Source organism: Narcine bancroftii, chromosome 3 (assembly GCF_036971445.1).
Source record: "Narcine bancroftii isolate sNarBan1 chromosome 3, sNarBan1.hap1, whole genome shotgun sequence".
NCBI lineage: Eukaryota > Metazoa > Chordata > Chondrichthyes > Torpediniformes > Narcinidae > Narcine > Narcine bancroftii.
In genome coordinates this window covers 246300781-246316467 of record NC_091471.1, presented here as the reverse complement: position 1 = coordinate 246316467, position 15687 = coordinate 246300781, and the positions used below count along the sequence as shown (strand labels likewise).

Sequence of the window (15687 nt, the reverse complement as noted above, 5' to 3'; positions counted from 1 at the left end):
AAACTGATGCCCCAGTTGCACTCTCAAGGTGGTGAATGATATCCAGGTTAATGCCCCTCAGACAATGTTACCAAAATATCTTACTGTGTATAGATTATGACAGCAACTAAGATTCAATGTGCAGATGTTTCCTTTCTCTTCTGGAGTGTAGTTGACTGAGGAGAGACCTGATAGACAGTAAGAAAAGCACAAGAGGCAGTAAGAATATTTTTTTCCCCAGGTTAAAGTGAGGGGGGGGTTGTAGATTTAGGGGAGTGATGTGGGGCAAAAATGTAGTTGCCTGGAAGGGCTGCCAAGAGTAGAGGTGAAAGCAGATACAATTGTTGCAGATGAGAAGCTTCGAGATGCATGCATGAAGATGAGGAAGATGGAAGGCTATCTACCATGCAAGGAACAATGTTTTAGTTGGATTTGGATATCATGTTCATCACGGACACCTGGGCCAAAGGGTCTGTTCCTGAGCTGTAAGGTTGTATTAAAAATAAAGACACAAGGCTGGAGAAACTCAGCAGGTTAAACCGGATGTAACAAAGATAAAGATACATTACCAACGTTTCAGAATTGAGTCCTTCATCAAGGTATGAGCAAAATGTAAGCAGGTGGGGTGGGGAGGGTGGAGCACAGTGCCACAGACAGGAGGTCATAGGTGGATAAGGGAGGGAGGGCACACCAGCAAACGGGGGAGGGGGCAGTAGGGGAGAGAAAGGCTCTTTGAATGGAGAGGGGTGCTGGTGGATAGCTGGAGGAAAGAAGACGAAGGGACGAGGAAGAGAGGGAGAACAGGGAGTGGGCTGGCAAAAACCAGAGGAACCGATGTTAATGCCATTCCGTTGGAAAGTGTCCAGACATAATATTAAGTGTAGTTCCTCCAATTTACTAGTGGCCGTGGTTTGACTGTGCATGAGGCTGCAGACAGACATGTCAGCGAGGGAGTGGGGCGCAGAATTGAAATGGTCGGCCACTGGGAGATCCCTGTCGTTGATGCAGACAGACCGAAGGTGCTCAGTGAAGCGATCTCCCAGTCTGCATCCAGTCTCTCCGATGTAGAGAAGGCCTCAGTGGGAGCACTAGATGTCGTAGGTCTGTTTTAGGGCCCCAAATGGTGGTGAGGGAGGGGATGCGGGTGCAAGTGGGAACTTCCTGCAGCCGAAGGGGGAGGTGCCGAGGGGGCGATTCATAGAAATGGAGTCGCAATGGGAGCGGTCCCTACAGAAGGTGGAGAGGGGAATACATAAATGGTGGTGAGATCATGTTGTAGGTGAGAGAAATTAGGGAGGATAATATGTTGGATGCGGGGGCTGGTGGGGTGGTAGGTGAGAACGGGGAATCCTGTTTTTGTTGTCTCTGGGGACAGAGGGGCCAGGGCAGGAGAGTGGGAAATGGAGGAGATGCAGGTAAGGGTTGATGGTGGTGGAGGGGAAGCTTTTTATGTTCTTTTTAATGTCTTTTTTTTTGACTGAGAGTTGCTTTGGGCAATGTGAAAGAATGTTAAAAAGTGTGATCAAAGGTTGCATTTGCACAGAATAACAATGCAGATGTTAGAAATAAATTTTGCAGGTCTCCTCATTCAAGGTCCTTCTGAAGGAAAAACAGTGTGCGCTGAGGAGTTGCTCATGAAGCATGGCTCATTTCACTTGGAGAGGGCCATTCACAGTTTAAATATCTTTACTCTTCTAATTTATTCAGTCACCTTGCTGAAATCCAAGCCAAGACAGTATACTGCAAAACCAACAAATATTGATGCTTTAAAAACATTTTTGCGAAGGCAGATTTTTAAAGTGGTGCTCTCTACAAGAATGAACTTTTTTAAAAGCTCGTGGGACCTCTGTGTAGGGTCATACAAGGAGTTTTCACTCCAATGGAGATGACACAAAGATTGGGGTGTTGTGGACAGTGAGGAAGGTTTTCAAAGCTTCCAGAGGGATCTGGACCAGCTGGAAAAATGGGCTGCAAAATGGCAGATGGAGTTTAATGCAGACAAATGTGAGTTGGTGCACTTTGGAAAGTCATCACATGGTAAATGGGAGGGTACTGAGGAGTGCGGTAGAACAGAAGGGATCTGGGAAATCAGATGCATAATTCCCTGAAAGTAACATTGTTTCATCTTGTTTTCATATGTATGAGTTCTTCAGACAACACATGGATGAAAGAAAAGGCTTTTTACTTTAAAGTTGTTGGAAACAGCACCATGAGGCAGGCCATGAGTCTGCAAGTCTCCATTACAGATCTGCATCTGTGTCAGCCACTGGTTGCAGCCAAGTACAATCAAACACTAAGGCATTGCTAGTTGCTTGCAACCATGATCGTTACAAACATCACAAGTAGATAGAGTTTAAAGAGATATTCTGGCACATTGGCCTTCTTAAATCAAAGCATTGAGTATAGGAGTTGGGATGTTATGGTGAGGTATAAGACATTGGTGAGGCCAAATTTGGAATATTGCGTACAGTACAGAAAGGATATCAATAAGATTGATGAGTGCAGAATAGATTTACAAGGATGTTGCTGGGTCTTGAGGTAACTGAGATACAGGGAAAGGTTACACAGGTCAGCACTTAATTGCCTAGAGCGCAGAAGAATGAGGGGAGATTTGATAGAGATATACAAAATTACAATGAGTACAAATAAATGGAAGGAGGCTTTTTCCATTGAGGTTAGGAGAGATAAAATTCAGAGGAGATGGGTTAAGGGTGAAAGGTGAAAAGTTTAAAAGGAACATTAGTGGGGGAACCTCTTCACACAGAGAGTGGTGAAAGAGTAGAATGTGTTGCCAGCCAAATTAGGAAATGCAGGCTCAATTTTGTCATTTAAGAAAAATTTGGAAAGGCACCTGGATGCGAGGGGTATGGTCTGGTTGTAGGTCAATGGGATGAGGCAGAATATTACAAGTATTATTCAACTTACATCCGTGTTCCGTTCTGACTGACCGCCAATTGTATCTCGAAATGGACGTACATCAGAAATTCACTATATCTGTTATTGTTCGAATACAAATGGCAGCCACCAAGGCCAGCTCTCATGAGAGGTTGGCCACCCCAGACATAGACATTATTTTCCATAGGTATTCCCCTACTTTCACCCATAAAAGCGTAATTTTTAATATTTTTTCATTATTTTTTTAAAATCCGGATGTATGTACGAATGGCTGTAAGTCACATAGGTTGTAAATCAGTGTATTGGAGGATTTAAACCATGCTTTTTGCTTCAGCTTTAAACCATGTTTTTTACTTTTGCAGCCTTTACTTCTGCAGGGCTGAGAACCTGCTTGTTTTTTAGAATCAGCAGACATAAGGTCAATTCCACCAGGGGCCGGAGATGCAGTTATCTGACAAAAGGACACCTGTGTACCAAGAACATTTAATCTTCCTGCTTGTTTTGGTCACACTGTCAGAGGCCTAGCCTTGACGCAAAAGAAACCATTGTATTCAAAGTGATAAGCTGAAAGTTGTGTTATTCGATAGAAGCCTAGGCTTGCTAGCTTGCTTGCTTATCTTTCTTTCTGTGCTGGGAATAGGTGCTTGGGTAAGCAGTTTTTGGGCAATATAAACCATGGTCCCGCTGCTGAAGTTTGATACTCCCGAGAGGTGGCAACATCTCTCAGCAAGAAGAACTTCTAGAGTCCAGCCAACGTCCCAGTCGGGGGAGGTGGAGAAGCTGCTACCGGCGCCCCGACAACCTACTACAAGTGTGCAGTCATTGCCCCGCTTCGGCAGTTGGGACCAGTCCAGGCGTTGATAAGTATAATTGGGAAGGGCTTGCATATTGTAGTTTTAGAATTTGTAATAAAGATTTGTATAAACTGAACTGCTCTCGGTGTGTGTGTGTCTATTTTCTTTCGGTAGCTCAAACACTGTGACCAATCTAAAACAAACAAAGTGAGAGGTACAAGTTTACCCAGGACAGAATACAGACTTAAAGGGCCTGTTTCTGTGTTATAATGTTCTATGGTTCTTCACCACCTAATCATATTGTGGCATTCACTTGAAGTTATTTTTCTTTGCCAGGAGTTACCAGATTGCCCTCTATACTACACAATGGACCATCTCAGTAGTGTTGTCCACTGCAGTACCCCATCCCTCCTACAGATGAGGTAAGATCATTGGTTTTGGCTTCTCTTGTCCTATGTTCTGCATCAAAGATTCTCAGAGGAAAATAAATACTGATACCTTACTGCCAAAAGAGTTTTTGACCTGAAATGTTGTCTTTCTCTTCCCACTGCCTGTTAAGTATTTCATTTTCTGTTTGTGAACATTTCCTTCCAATGTTTGCTCATATTGTATGTCTTGAAACCTATCTTAATTTGTCATTGATTTGCTTGTAGTCTGTTCTGTGGGTATGTAGGCTAATTTATTGGGCCTTGTTATCATTTTCATGCACTGCCAGACTGAGACCACCCTCAAATTAGAGGAACAACACCTCATCTTCCGTCTGGACCCCCTCCAACCACATGGCATTAACATCGACTTACTTGACCTTCGTTAAACCACACCCCCCCCAACCCCCCTGCCGCCTTCCTTCAGCTTTGTCTCTCTCCCTTTTCCCTCTGCCTCCTTTCACACAGACAAAAAACACACAAATGCTGGAGGAACTCAGCAAGTCACAAAGATATATAAGCCACTAAGCCCTTCCTTAAGAAATGTTGATTGCTTATCCTTACCTCCTATGGATGCTATGTGACCTGCTGAGTTCCTCCAGGATTTTTGTGATTTTAAAACAACGAAAGCTTGAATTAAAGTTCCCCGACTTGCAATCCTACCTTGAAGAAAAGCTCAGGACCGAAACGTCAGTTATATATCTTTCCCTTGTATGGACACAGTTTTTCCAGTAATTTTACTTCATAGAACATTACAGTGCAGTACAGGCCCTTCATCCCACATTGTTTTGCTGATCCACTATACTTAAAAACCCTCTACTTTTCCTTCATTCATAGGTTTAAGTCTCTTGAGTGCCCCTATTGTTCCAGCCTCCACCTTCACCCCTCTTCTCTCCTCTGGATTATTTGCTCAGGGGTTAACTGAAAACTGAGGATGTGCTACTGTTTAGCAATGGGAATAGCACAAGTTGTTACGGGGTATTGGGAACGTGGGGAGAATAAAATGGGATTAGCGTAATGAATGCTTGACGGTCAGTGTGCTCTCGTTGGGCTGAAGGGCCTGTTTGCCTGCTGTACGATTCCATGAATGCCGTCCAAAAATTATTAAACGGTGTCTAAATATATAGTTAAATCCCTGCTATCCTGGAATTCAAGCAACCGGCAGACTCAAGCACCTGGCAAAAAAAATTGTGGAAAATAAATAGGTAAAAAATACAGAAGCTTAAAATTGGCATTCCCTAGTGGTTAGTACGCAAATCACACAACACACAATCTCATGCAACCAGCAAATTCATTTATCTGGCATCTCCCAAGCCCCATAGATGCCAGTGTTTTACTGTACAAGGAAATTGTGCGTTGAGCATTGAAATAATTTTAACCTCTTTATTCCCCAATCCTATAAGGTCAGCTTTGCTGCATGCTGGCTATCGGGTGTCGCTCTCCCACGCCTGCAAAAATGCGGTTAAAACTGATGCCCCACATTCGGTGATCTGGGATATCATGAGGAGCTGGGTAAGAGGCGAGTCTGGCTGATGTTTTTGTTGGTTTTGGTGTTGGGTGTTTTAAATGTATTTGTCATATTATTCCTGGTACAATAAATAGGGTTCTTCTGCAAACCAGCTAACAGGTCAACTCTAACATAAATACAGCTGTGTAAAGTAGAAGGGCATGGACTCCAAATTGAGTATCTAGTTGCAATGGAAAAAAAATTACAAAAGCAATGGCAGCATGACAAGTCATCTGATTGCACAAGTACAACCCAACAAAACAGTGTTCTCCGGTCCTTGATGCAAAACACGCAGACACACAACCAGATATTAGACACGTACAGACAAACAATACAGATGTAGGACAAGTATCTCAGTGATATAAATAAATATTGTTTTGTAAATGTGAATGTCTCGGAGGGTGAGTGTGAGCAGTTCCTATGGAGGTTCAGCGTTCTCACTGCCCGTGGGAAGGAGCTATTCCTCAGCCTGGTGGGGCTGGCTGTATCTCTTTTTCCTGACGGGTGCAGCTGAAAGATGCTGTGTGCAGGCTGAGAGCACTGTTGTGCAGGGCAGAGCAGTTCCCATACTACGCAGTGATGCATCCAGCAAGTATGCTTTCAAAGGTACACCTGTACAAGTTGCTGAGGGACAAGGGAGACATGCTGAACGAACATGGTCTTCCAAGAACGTGGAGTTGTTGGTGCGCTTCCTTGCTCATGAGATACGATGACAAAGCTGGAACACTGAATTTTGACATCTGTGAGTTAACGCAGACTCCATTTCCGTTGCAGGCAAAGATTCACACTGTGAAGAGAGAGAAACTGTCTGAGAGCAGCCCTGCCTTCCGAATCCTTGGCAAGGAGCCTGTGTAAGGGTTTTTGGATGTCACCAGCCAGTGTGGTGGGTTGTATCGAGAGGGGAAAGATTGAAAGGGGGCCTGAGGGGCACCTTGTTCTATTACAGAGGATGCTGAGTGTAAGGACAAAGTGTTGCAGGAAATGGGAGAGGCAGGTACAGCAATGTTTAAAAGATCTTTAGACAGGTGTGTGGACAGGAACGTTTTACAGGGGTACAGGGGAGCAGGAATAGCTCAGGTAGACAAACTGATCAGCATGGACAAGTTAGGATTAAGAGGTTTTCTCCATGTGTATGGCAGTTCTTCAACAGTACCCAGTGGCGGAGCCTTTGGGTGTGATGCCCCCACATATTTTAAACGTATCTGTTGAGGATGTGCTGGGAAGACACCAGTTGCTATTTGGTTGGAGCCAGGGAAGAAAAACTTCATTAAAATTAAACAAAACTTGACCTTGAAGAAACCGTCTGCCAGCCCCGAATAACTTGAAAAGTCTGTTAGTTACAAAAGAATAAATAAAATCAGTTCTTTAAAAAAAACCGTCTTGATAAAAATTCACACAGGAGAAGGGAGAGTCTTTTTTTCTGAATATTTTATTTTTGATTTTACAGAACCATGCATTTCAAACAACACAGGAGAACATTTGTCCCCTTTTGCAGAGTATATTATACGGACTTTTTTTTTCCCCCACCCCAAAATAATAAATCAACAAACACATACTAGTTACAAAAGAAAATCAAGCACAACAGAATAACAATGGTTACAAATGGGTCACAGAAAGGATCCAAAGATAACATAAGCCGGGAAGGTACTGAGCAATCTACAGTCCACAGGGGAAAAAAAAGTGGGGCTTACTCCAATCCTGGCAATCCGGGACAGGCGTGAACTTACCATCCACCACTCCTTTTAAAGAAAGGAAGTGGTGGGGGGGGGGAGATGGGGGTGTAATTGGAGAAGGGGGAGTCTTCTTTAAAAAAAGTAAGCCTTCCATGAGCGACACCACATGAGTTGAGCTCCGCTGTAGGAGGCGGACCTTGGACGTGCACGCACAAACATGAGCACTGATTGGCAGATAGCACTGGGACTGGTGGACCCCCACTCCCCCGGTGCTGATTGGCAGGCGATACTTCCATAACCCTTGGTTGACGGGTGGACCCAGGACTAACGTGGGCCCATATTGACAAGTGGTTACACTGGTGAACCAGTGGTTGTGATGGGTCCCCTTATCTTCCAGGCCCCCAGGCTTCAGCCTGCTCAGCCTAATGGTTAATCCACCACTAGTTGTATCTTGCAAACTAGGATTTCTTGTAGGTGGCAACACATTGCATCCATACTACCCATGATGGAATGAACGTGTCGGAGAAGTGATTATAAAATAACTTGGGTTTAACTTGTTTTTCTCTCTTTTGGAAGCTGAGTTCCTTTTGTTTTGGAATCTGACTCCTCCCACTACTTCTAACTTTAATCTAGAATTACAGTGCGGTAACAGGCCCTTCCACGAGCCTGTTACCTATTACACCTATTCACCCCAAATGCCTTTGAAATGTGAGAGGAAGCTGGAGCACCCGAAGGAAACCCACACAGTCACGGGGAGAACGTAAAAACTCCTTGCAGACAGCGGTGGGTCTCTGGCTCTGTAACAGCGTTGCTGAGTAACCATGGTACCTCAGACCGGCCCATTTCTAAGATTTTGAGAGGGATTGACTTGAGTTATTGCTCAGGCTGAAGAATCTAGATAGTGGTTTTCAACCTTTTTCTTTCCACTCGCATCCCACTTTAAGTAATCCCCACGCCATCGGTGCTCTGTAATTAGTAAGGGATTGCTTAAGGCAGTAGATGAGTGGGAAGGGAAGGTTGAGAATCACTGCTGTAGACCTAATTGTTACTGAAATATTTTGCTTGAGACAAATTGTCATTGGCCCATTTCCTCTGGAGTTCTGAAACTGTGCACATAACGAGTCCATTAAATATGATTAAAACAGTGGGTTTCAAACTTTTTCTTCCCACCCACATACCACCTTAAGCAACCCCTTACTAATCACAGAGCACCAGTGACATAGGGATTACTTAAGCCAGTTATGCTTGAGCCTCTGGTGCCTCATTCCTTCAGAATAAGCCCGTTGAATTTCTAGCAACCTAGAGCGGGGCGGTTAACATGGTGGTTAATGCAACGCTGTCAAGGCACCAGCGACTGGGGTTGAATCTAACGCTGTGTCTGAGGTGTCTGTGTGGCTTTCCTTCGAGGGCTCTGGTTTCCTCCCACCCTTCAAATCGTACTGGGGATTGTAGGTCAGTTGGGCAGCACAGGCTCATGGGACGAAAGGGCCTGTTACCGTACCATATGCCTAAATTTAAATAAGATGCTCCTGTCAAAATGGCTTTTATATGTGTGTCAGTCTGCAGGCTTGCTTCGACATCCGGGAAGATGCTAATCCAAAATCTAGGAAGCAAGGATTGAAGCGATTCCAGGAAAATCCAGAAGCCAATTGGGGGCCCAAGGCAAGGGCCAAAGCCAGGTGAGAGTGGGCGAGCCACAGTCCTGGGCGAGGAGGGGTGGTGGGCATAGGCCTGGTCAGGGGTGGTGGAGATGAAGCCAGATCAGTGGGTGAGGAGGTGCGATGGAGACTAGGCCGGGTCAGTGGAAGGACAGGCCTCCTTCAGCTGCAAGATCATGTGGCGAAGCTCTATCTGCTCTGCATCGAGGATTCCTTGCACGCAGCCCAGCATGCAATTACTCTTGCTGTCAAATCACTCTCAGGAGATCTGATCAGCAGGTAGCACGAGAATTGATGATGTGGATGGGAGGAATGTTGTCCAAGCCGACAGCAACATAACAATTTAGCATGGAAGAAGGCCCTTTGTCCCATGAAACCCAACACACCCAATTTAACCTGTGTGTTGGGAGGAAACTGGACCACCCGGGCAAAACCCACACAAGTCACAGAGAGAGCTGGATTTGAACCCAGGTTGCTGGTGCTATAATATTGTTGCATTAGCCGTGCTGCCTGGTGATGTGAATGAAATGGAAAGTTGGGGAGGGGGAGCTTGCAAATGGAATTTGCAAGAGAGGTAAGGTGTATACAGTGGAAGGAGGGACTCGAAGGAATGTTGATGAACAGGAGCAATGAGGGGGAAGGGGGTTCAATACCATAGTTCCTTGATTGTGGCACACAGGTCACAGGGAGGAGAAGAAGGCATTCTGCATAGGTCAGGGCAGAGAATACAAGAGTCGTGATGCTGGGTTGCAATTTTACAAATATTGGTTAGGCGGCTCTTGGACCATTGTGTGTGCAGTGGAGGTCCTGCAGTGTCCAGAGGAGCCCTTGAAGAAGGGCTCAGCCCAAAAGGTTGGTCATTCAGGTGGTCCCCCTACTTACGACCATCCGTATGTGCGTCACAAAAAATATGTAAATATAAAAATTACACGCCAGATTCTGGGGATCCAGGGGCTATTTATTTTGACGAACCAACAATGCGGTGGCCACGGGCTGGGAGGGCGCTGATGTGATCCATTTTTGGGGCACAAAAACTGTGGCGAACCCAGTGTTCGAGTTGGGGGAGGTGAGTGCAGGCCAGTGGATGATGGGCCTTTCCAGGGCCGGACATGCTGGGCCGTGGACAAAGTGCTGCGGCTCCAGTTTAAGAATGTGTTGGTCCAGAGTAACGTGCGTCCAACTTGCGTCCATTTTGAGATCAGAGTGGAACTTGGACGTACTTCAGGGACCATCTGCATATGTCTACCTCCTCTGGACGCTGCTAGACCGGCTGGACCAGTCACAGCATCTGCAGACTTTAGTGTTTCACAATTTCCAAAGCGGTATCGTTTTCTCACCTCCGTCCTCTTGCCTTGGTGTTATGTGAGCAAATAAAAAGGGACAGTCTGATTAGTGTTGTGATTCCCAACCACCCCTCCCCCCACTCTTCCCCCAACAGTGAAATGGGGACTCATAAAAAAACAAGTGCTTTGAAGAGGTAGGTTCTCTCTCACGCACGAGATGGAGTCAGAGATTCATGAAACAGGCCCTTTGGCCCAACTTGTCCATGCCAACCATTGGCATTCTGGGCTATTTCTATTTACCTGTGTTTGGTTTATAACCTTTTGAACCCTTTGCATCCATTAATCCAAATGCCTTTTGAATAGCGCAGCACTGTTACAGCACCAGTGGCCTGTGTTTGAATTCAGCATTGTCTGTAAGGTCCTTGTAAGTTCTCCCTGTGACTGGATAGGTTTCCTCCAGGTGCTGTGGTTTCCTCCCAGGATTAGTAGGTTAATTGGTTACATTTTGGCGGCACAAACTTGTGAGCCAAAGTGGCCTGTTACCATGACATATCTCTAAAACATTTATAAGATCACTCCTACACTCAAGCACTCCAGTCCCAGAAATACCCTGGAGAATCTCCTCTGCACCCCTTTCAATCCTCCTATTTAGCTGGGTAACCAGAACTGCCCGCACTAAGGGATTCTCTCTGTGCTAGATTTGGTCTCAGACCTAACAGTGGTTTCCCTCTTCAATGAGGAACAGGCTGGTGTGTTCACAGATTGGTACTTTGTGTCTCCTAGTGGGGGAATCCATCCATGTCTGGAGGAAAAAAGAAAACGGCTGCAGAACAAACGGAGGCAGCGGCATGAAGATCCGGAAGATGGGAAACCAATCCTCTGTAAAAAGTTCAGGATGGTAAGAGCACTAATTTATGGCAAAATTTCATTTACCACTTTTATTTTGGACTGTGATATGGATGCTTTCGCCATATAGAGTGGCACGGTCGGCCTTGCAGTTAATGCAGCGCATTTACAGCGCCAGCAATTGGGGTTTGAATCCCACGCTCTCTGTAAGGTGTTTGTACATTCTCCCTGTGTGGGTTATTTCCGGGGGCTCTGGGTTTCCTCCCACCATTCAAAATGTACCGGAGGTGTAGGTTAATGGGGTGTAAATTGGGTGGCATGGACTCGTGGGCTGAAATGCCCTGTATGTCTAAATTAAAATACAAGACCTTTAAAATGGGGTATTAATACATTATTCACCTCTGCTTTTATATAATATATAAATGATGCCTGATCTTTTCCCATCCCACTGCAGGGTAACTGCACATACGGAGAGGAGTGTCATTATTCACATCAACAGGAGAGCGGGATGGCAGAGGCCAATTGAAAGTTCTCCAAAGCATCTGCCCCAAGAATCTGCAGTTGTGATTGATTAGAAATGCTAATTCCATGCCCTTGCTATAAGTGGTGCTGAATATGTAAATAGGATGTATAGTACAATGCAGGGCTTCAGCTTTATTTTTAATTAAAGTGCACTTTTAAAAGAAATTCATAGCTGAAGTGTAACACTGATTGGGGGTGCAGTTCCAGGAAGTCAGTGCCCAATCATGCCTCATCCCTGAGTGGTACAGGTGAGATGGGATTTTGCTGATCCCTCATTTGGTGAGGGTACCAAGGTCAATTTTTACTGTTGATCCAAAGCTTGACCTTAGTAACCCCTTTCAAGCAGAGGTACCTTGAAAATTGTGGATTAAATTCATTGCTGGTGGGAATCCTTTAATTGAATGCATTTGTTCCTTCAAATTCCTTTCCCCTGATTTCTCCACCACTGACGACCAACAGTGATTTTGAATTTTTTTTTCATTCCACTCACATATCGCTTTAAGTAAGTCGGTGCTCTGTGATTAGAAAGGGATTGCTTCAGGTGGTATGTGGGTGGAAAGAAAAAGTTTGAAAACCACTGTTTTAATCGTACCTAATTGACTCGTTATGTGCACGGTTTCAGAACTCCAAAGGAAATGGGCCAATGACAATTTTTCCCAAGCAAAATAGTTCAGTAACAATTAGGTCAAGAGCAGTGATTCTCAACCTTCCCTTCCCACTCACATCCCACCTTAAGAAAATGTTTGAAAACCACTGCTCCAATACTATTAGCCCTCTATGAATGTTAGCACAAGGACTTTTGTATATATAAAAAAAAACCACAATCACAATATCTTGACCTGAGGTTTATTTCATTTTTTTTTTTTGCTTTTAAAAAAACAATGGCACAAATTGATGTTTCATGTCAGATGCTTCCATCAATCACTTCTATTTCTTCAAGCACATGAAGTCCCTTAAATGCCAATCATTTGCCTGTATGTGCTCCTCTCCAAATCCAGCATTGCCTCAATCTTCCCCAGCTGTCTGAGGGCAGAAGAACCACGCCAAGCCCACGGGCAGTTTCACATCGTTCTAATAATGGGGAGGGTTCCATGCTAGATCAGAGATATCAAAATTTAAATACTCCATATAAATCTTTCTTCAATAACTGATGCAAATAGGAGTTTGTATACAAGAGTATCCAAAGCTGGACTTTATTTAAAAACTGATTGCACATTGTCCCTGAAGCCAGATTCTCTTCACTTTGTGTAGATGCGGAAGGGGGAACAGAAAATTGACCAGTTCAGTCAGAATGTAATCCTGCTGCAAGAAGGGTTCCAGCAAAGGATAGGTTTGAAGGGGGAAGGAACATAGTATAAAATGTTGTATCCTTTGAATAAATGGCGTTAAAAAAGGATACATTGCATGCTTATAAAATCTCCTCTTTGACCACACTGAAATGATATTTAGCTTGCTTAAAAAAAAGGTATCACAAATCCTCCCTGAAAACACCTTTGAGTGAAGGGGGATATGGAACCAAAATATTAGCCAATTGCTTCTGGTCACTTTCCCCAAACCATTGCAACCAAAAAGGAGGCAAGAAGATGCCCATCACTTTGGGAAAGTAGTAGGCCATCAGCTGGGAAGGGATTGTCTGACCACCCCACCACCCCCCCCTCAAATAAAGCTCAAACTCACAAAACGTGAATTAAAAAGTGCAAGAGCTACGACAAGAGATGACCTAATGTGGGTGAAGAGTGTTTGAGCAGTGGAAGGCACTATCCAGCAAAGGTTAAAAGACCCTGCGTGGATTGGTTCGGGAATTTCATGTGCTCGATTATTTGGCTCATTCTTGCGGCCTTCTCAGTCCTGGTTAGCTGATGCGTGGGCGGTTAGCCGTGGCGAATGCGAATACGGAATGTACGAATTTCCATTGGATGAAGTGTCAGAGTGTGGTTGGAGGATGGGTAGTAGCCTGTCACCTCTAGAAAAATAGAGCACAAGGTATCAGTAATATTCCAGGCACTGTACAAAACCGATTACATTCACCGAACATATCGTGTAGTAGTCAATACTGTGTAAAGGTTCCTCCTTTCTTTGGGGCCCTGCCCATCTGAGCTCCCGCCGCCTACCGTAGCTCATGACTTCCCCAATCGCAGACCCATTGGAGCATCCACCTCCCTGAATGACGCAGGTACTTACTGCAGTCAAAAGTTTGACCCGTGTAAAAGTCAACCCCCTCTCTTAATTACATGAGTATATACGATATTTCCAGTCATGGCCCCCCGACTGGTTTCCCTTAATATTTCCTTTCTGAGATTATAAAAACTCTGTTTATTTCATCAATCACTCCTGCTCTCTCCCTCCTAAAGCAATAGACATGTTTCTCTAACACTTCTCACCTTTGTCTTCACATCCAAGCTCCTCCTAATCTCAGGCCTTGTCACCCTCTGTGCTGTCTAATTCTGGCCTCTTGAGGAAGCCCAAATCTAATTATAGTACAGTAAAATTCCTGTTATCCGGAACTTGAACAACCGGCAAAAAAAAAAAATTAAATACATAAGTTTGGGTGTGAGGGCGATCTGGCTGCGACATCTGTCACCCCATTGATCACTAGGGATGATTTGGCTGATCTGGCTAGCTAGGCGGGTGTCACTTTTCCCTCACAGCTCAGCGCTCGGTGGTCTATATGACATAGCTACTCCCCCGCTAGTCTAAACCTCAAAAATACATAAGTTTAAAATTGGCGGCCCAAGCGGTTAGTTCACCAATCACACAACACTTAACCTCAAGCAGTCGGCAAATTCACTTGCTGGCATCTACCAATCCCCATAGGTGCCAGATACTGGGGGTTTTACTGATGGTCATATGTTCAGGCGCCAGGTCCCGATGCTCTGACCTTTTTCTTTCGATAGTTCTGTCACTTGAAGTCATAACCAGAAGAACCATGATTGAATTCAGACTTCAAAAAGACCACAATTAGGAGTATAGACATCACAAAGGCCCTGCTTAATATCTGCCTTCATCCTTCCTTGTACCTCTTTGCACAGATTGGTTTTCTTGATCATGTTCTAGTGCAGGACCATCTGTTGCTTTGCAAAATTAAAAGACATTTCGAGGGAAACAGTTGGTTCCCACAAACACCATCCATCTCCTGTCGACATCTCTTTCCCAGCACCCCCCACCCCCACCTTTTTATTCGGACAGGGCTCAGGCTCGAATCGTTGCATACCCTTTGCTTCCTTTGTGACCCGCTGAGTTTCTCCAGAATGTGTGTTGCATGGTCATTCTTCCCCAACTGCCGGACTTTCTTATTTCTTAGATGTCTCAAAGATAAATGAGTAAAGCATGAAAGTATGCAGACACCGTGGTTGAAGTAAAAGCACAAGGCTGGAGAAACTCAGCTGGTCAAACAGTGCATTTTATAGATAAAGATACATACATGAAACATTTTTGTCCGGGTGCTGGCTTGTACCTTGAAGGGCTCGAGCCCAAAATGTTGGTTACTATTTGACCTGCTGGAGTCTCTTAAGCTTTGTGTTTTTATCTCAAAGATTAATCTTTAATTTTAGGAGACTCAGGATGTTCTTGTGTTTCAATCATATTGCCAAAGCCCCATGTTTTCCACCAGGAAGTTGGTTCCTTAGAACCCAGAAAAACTGTCCATCTTTCATCTAACTGCCTGGATTTAAATATAAGCGCCAGGGAAGGTTGGGGACATCAGCCTAGACACCGATTAACCAGGTCCACATGAAGATGGACATTGGGGGAAGCATATGACAATAGATGGTATAGCTGGAACTGACTTGAAAATGCCAACGATTCTTAGCGGGCCATCCATAGAAAGAAATGGCTAAGCTCAAGTTAATTGTCATGTTATACCTGGTATAGCGAGAAGGGTTCATTTCAAGAGCAATCCAGTACACAGTACACAAGCAGAAGAACAAGAGAACATTACAGTGTGTGTGGTTCAGCAAAACTGTGGGCAGCACGGTTGGCACGACACTATTTAAGCGCCAGTGACCCAGGTTCGAATCCAGTGCTGTCTGTAAAGAGTTTCTACATTCTCCCCATGTCTGCTTTGATTTCCTTCAAAAATGAACAGGGCTTGTAGGTTAATTGGGGG

At 44.6% G+C, this 15687-nt stretch overlaps 2 protein-coding genes across 2 annotated transcripts in view; one reads left to right on the top strand and one right to left on the bottom strand.

Moving 5' to 3' along the window:
• trmt1 (tRNA methyltransferase 1) overlaps positions 1–12412 on the top strand; it is a 41488-nt gene extending 29076 nt beyond the window's left edge. Inside the window, exons 12-17 of the mRNA XM_069927412.1 lie at positions 4005–4090; positions 5497–5605; positions 6375–6451; positions 8833–8952; positions 10998–11112; positions 11515–12412. Of these exons, the coding sequence (XP_069783513.1) occupies positions 4005–4090; positions 5497–5605; positions 6375–6451; positions 8833–8952; positions 10998–11112; positions 11515–11586 (579 nt within the window). The 3' untranslated portion in view covers positions 11587–12412. The remainder of the gene's footprint in view (positions 1–4004; positions 4091–5496; positions 5606–6374; positions 6452–8832; positions 8953–10997; positions 11113–11514) is intronic.
• Positions 12413–12414: 2 nt separating this feature from the next.
• Positions 12415–15687, bottom strand: part of man2b1 (mannosidase, alpha, class 2B, member 1) — a 43580-nt gene continuing 40307 nt past the window's right edge. Inside the window, 1 exon segment of the mRNA XM_069923196.1 lies at positions 12415–13545. Coding sequence (XP_069779297.1) covers positions 13454–13545 — 92 coding nt within the window. The 3' untranslated portion in view covers positions 12415–13453.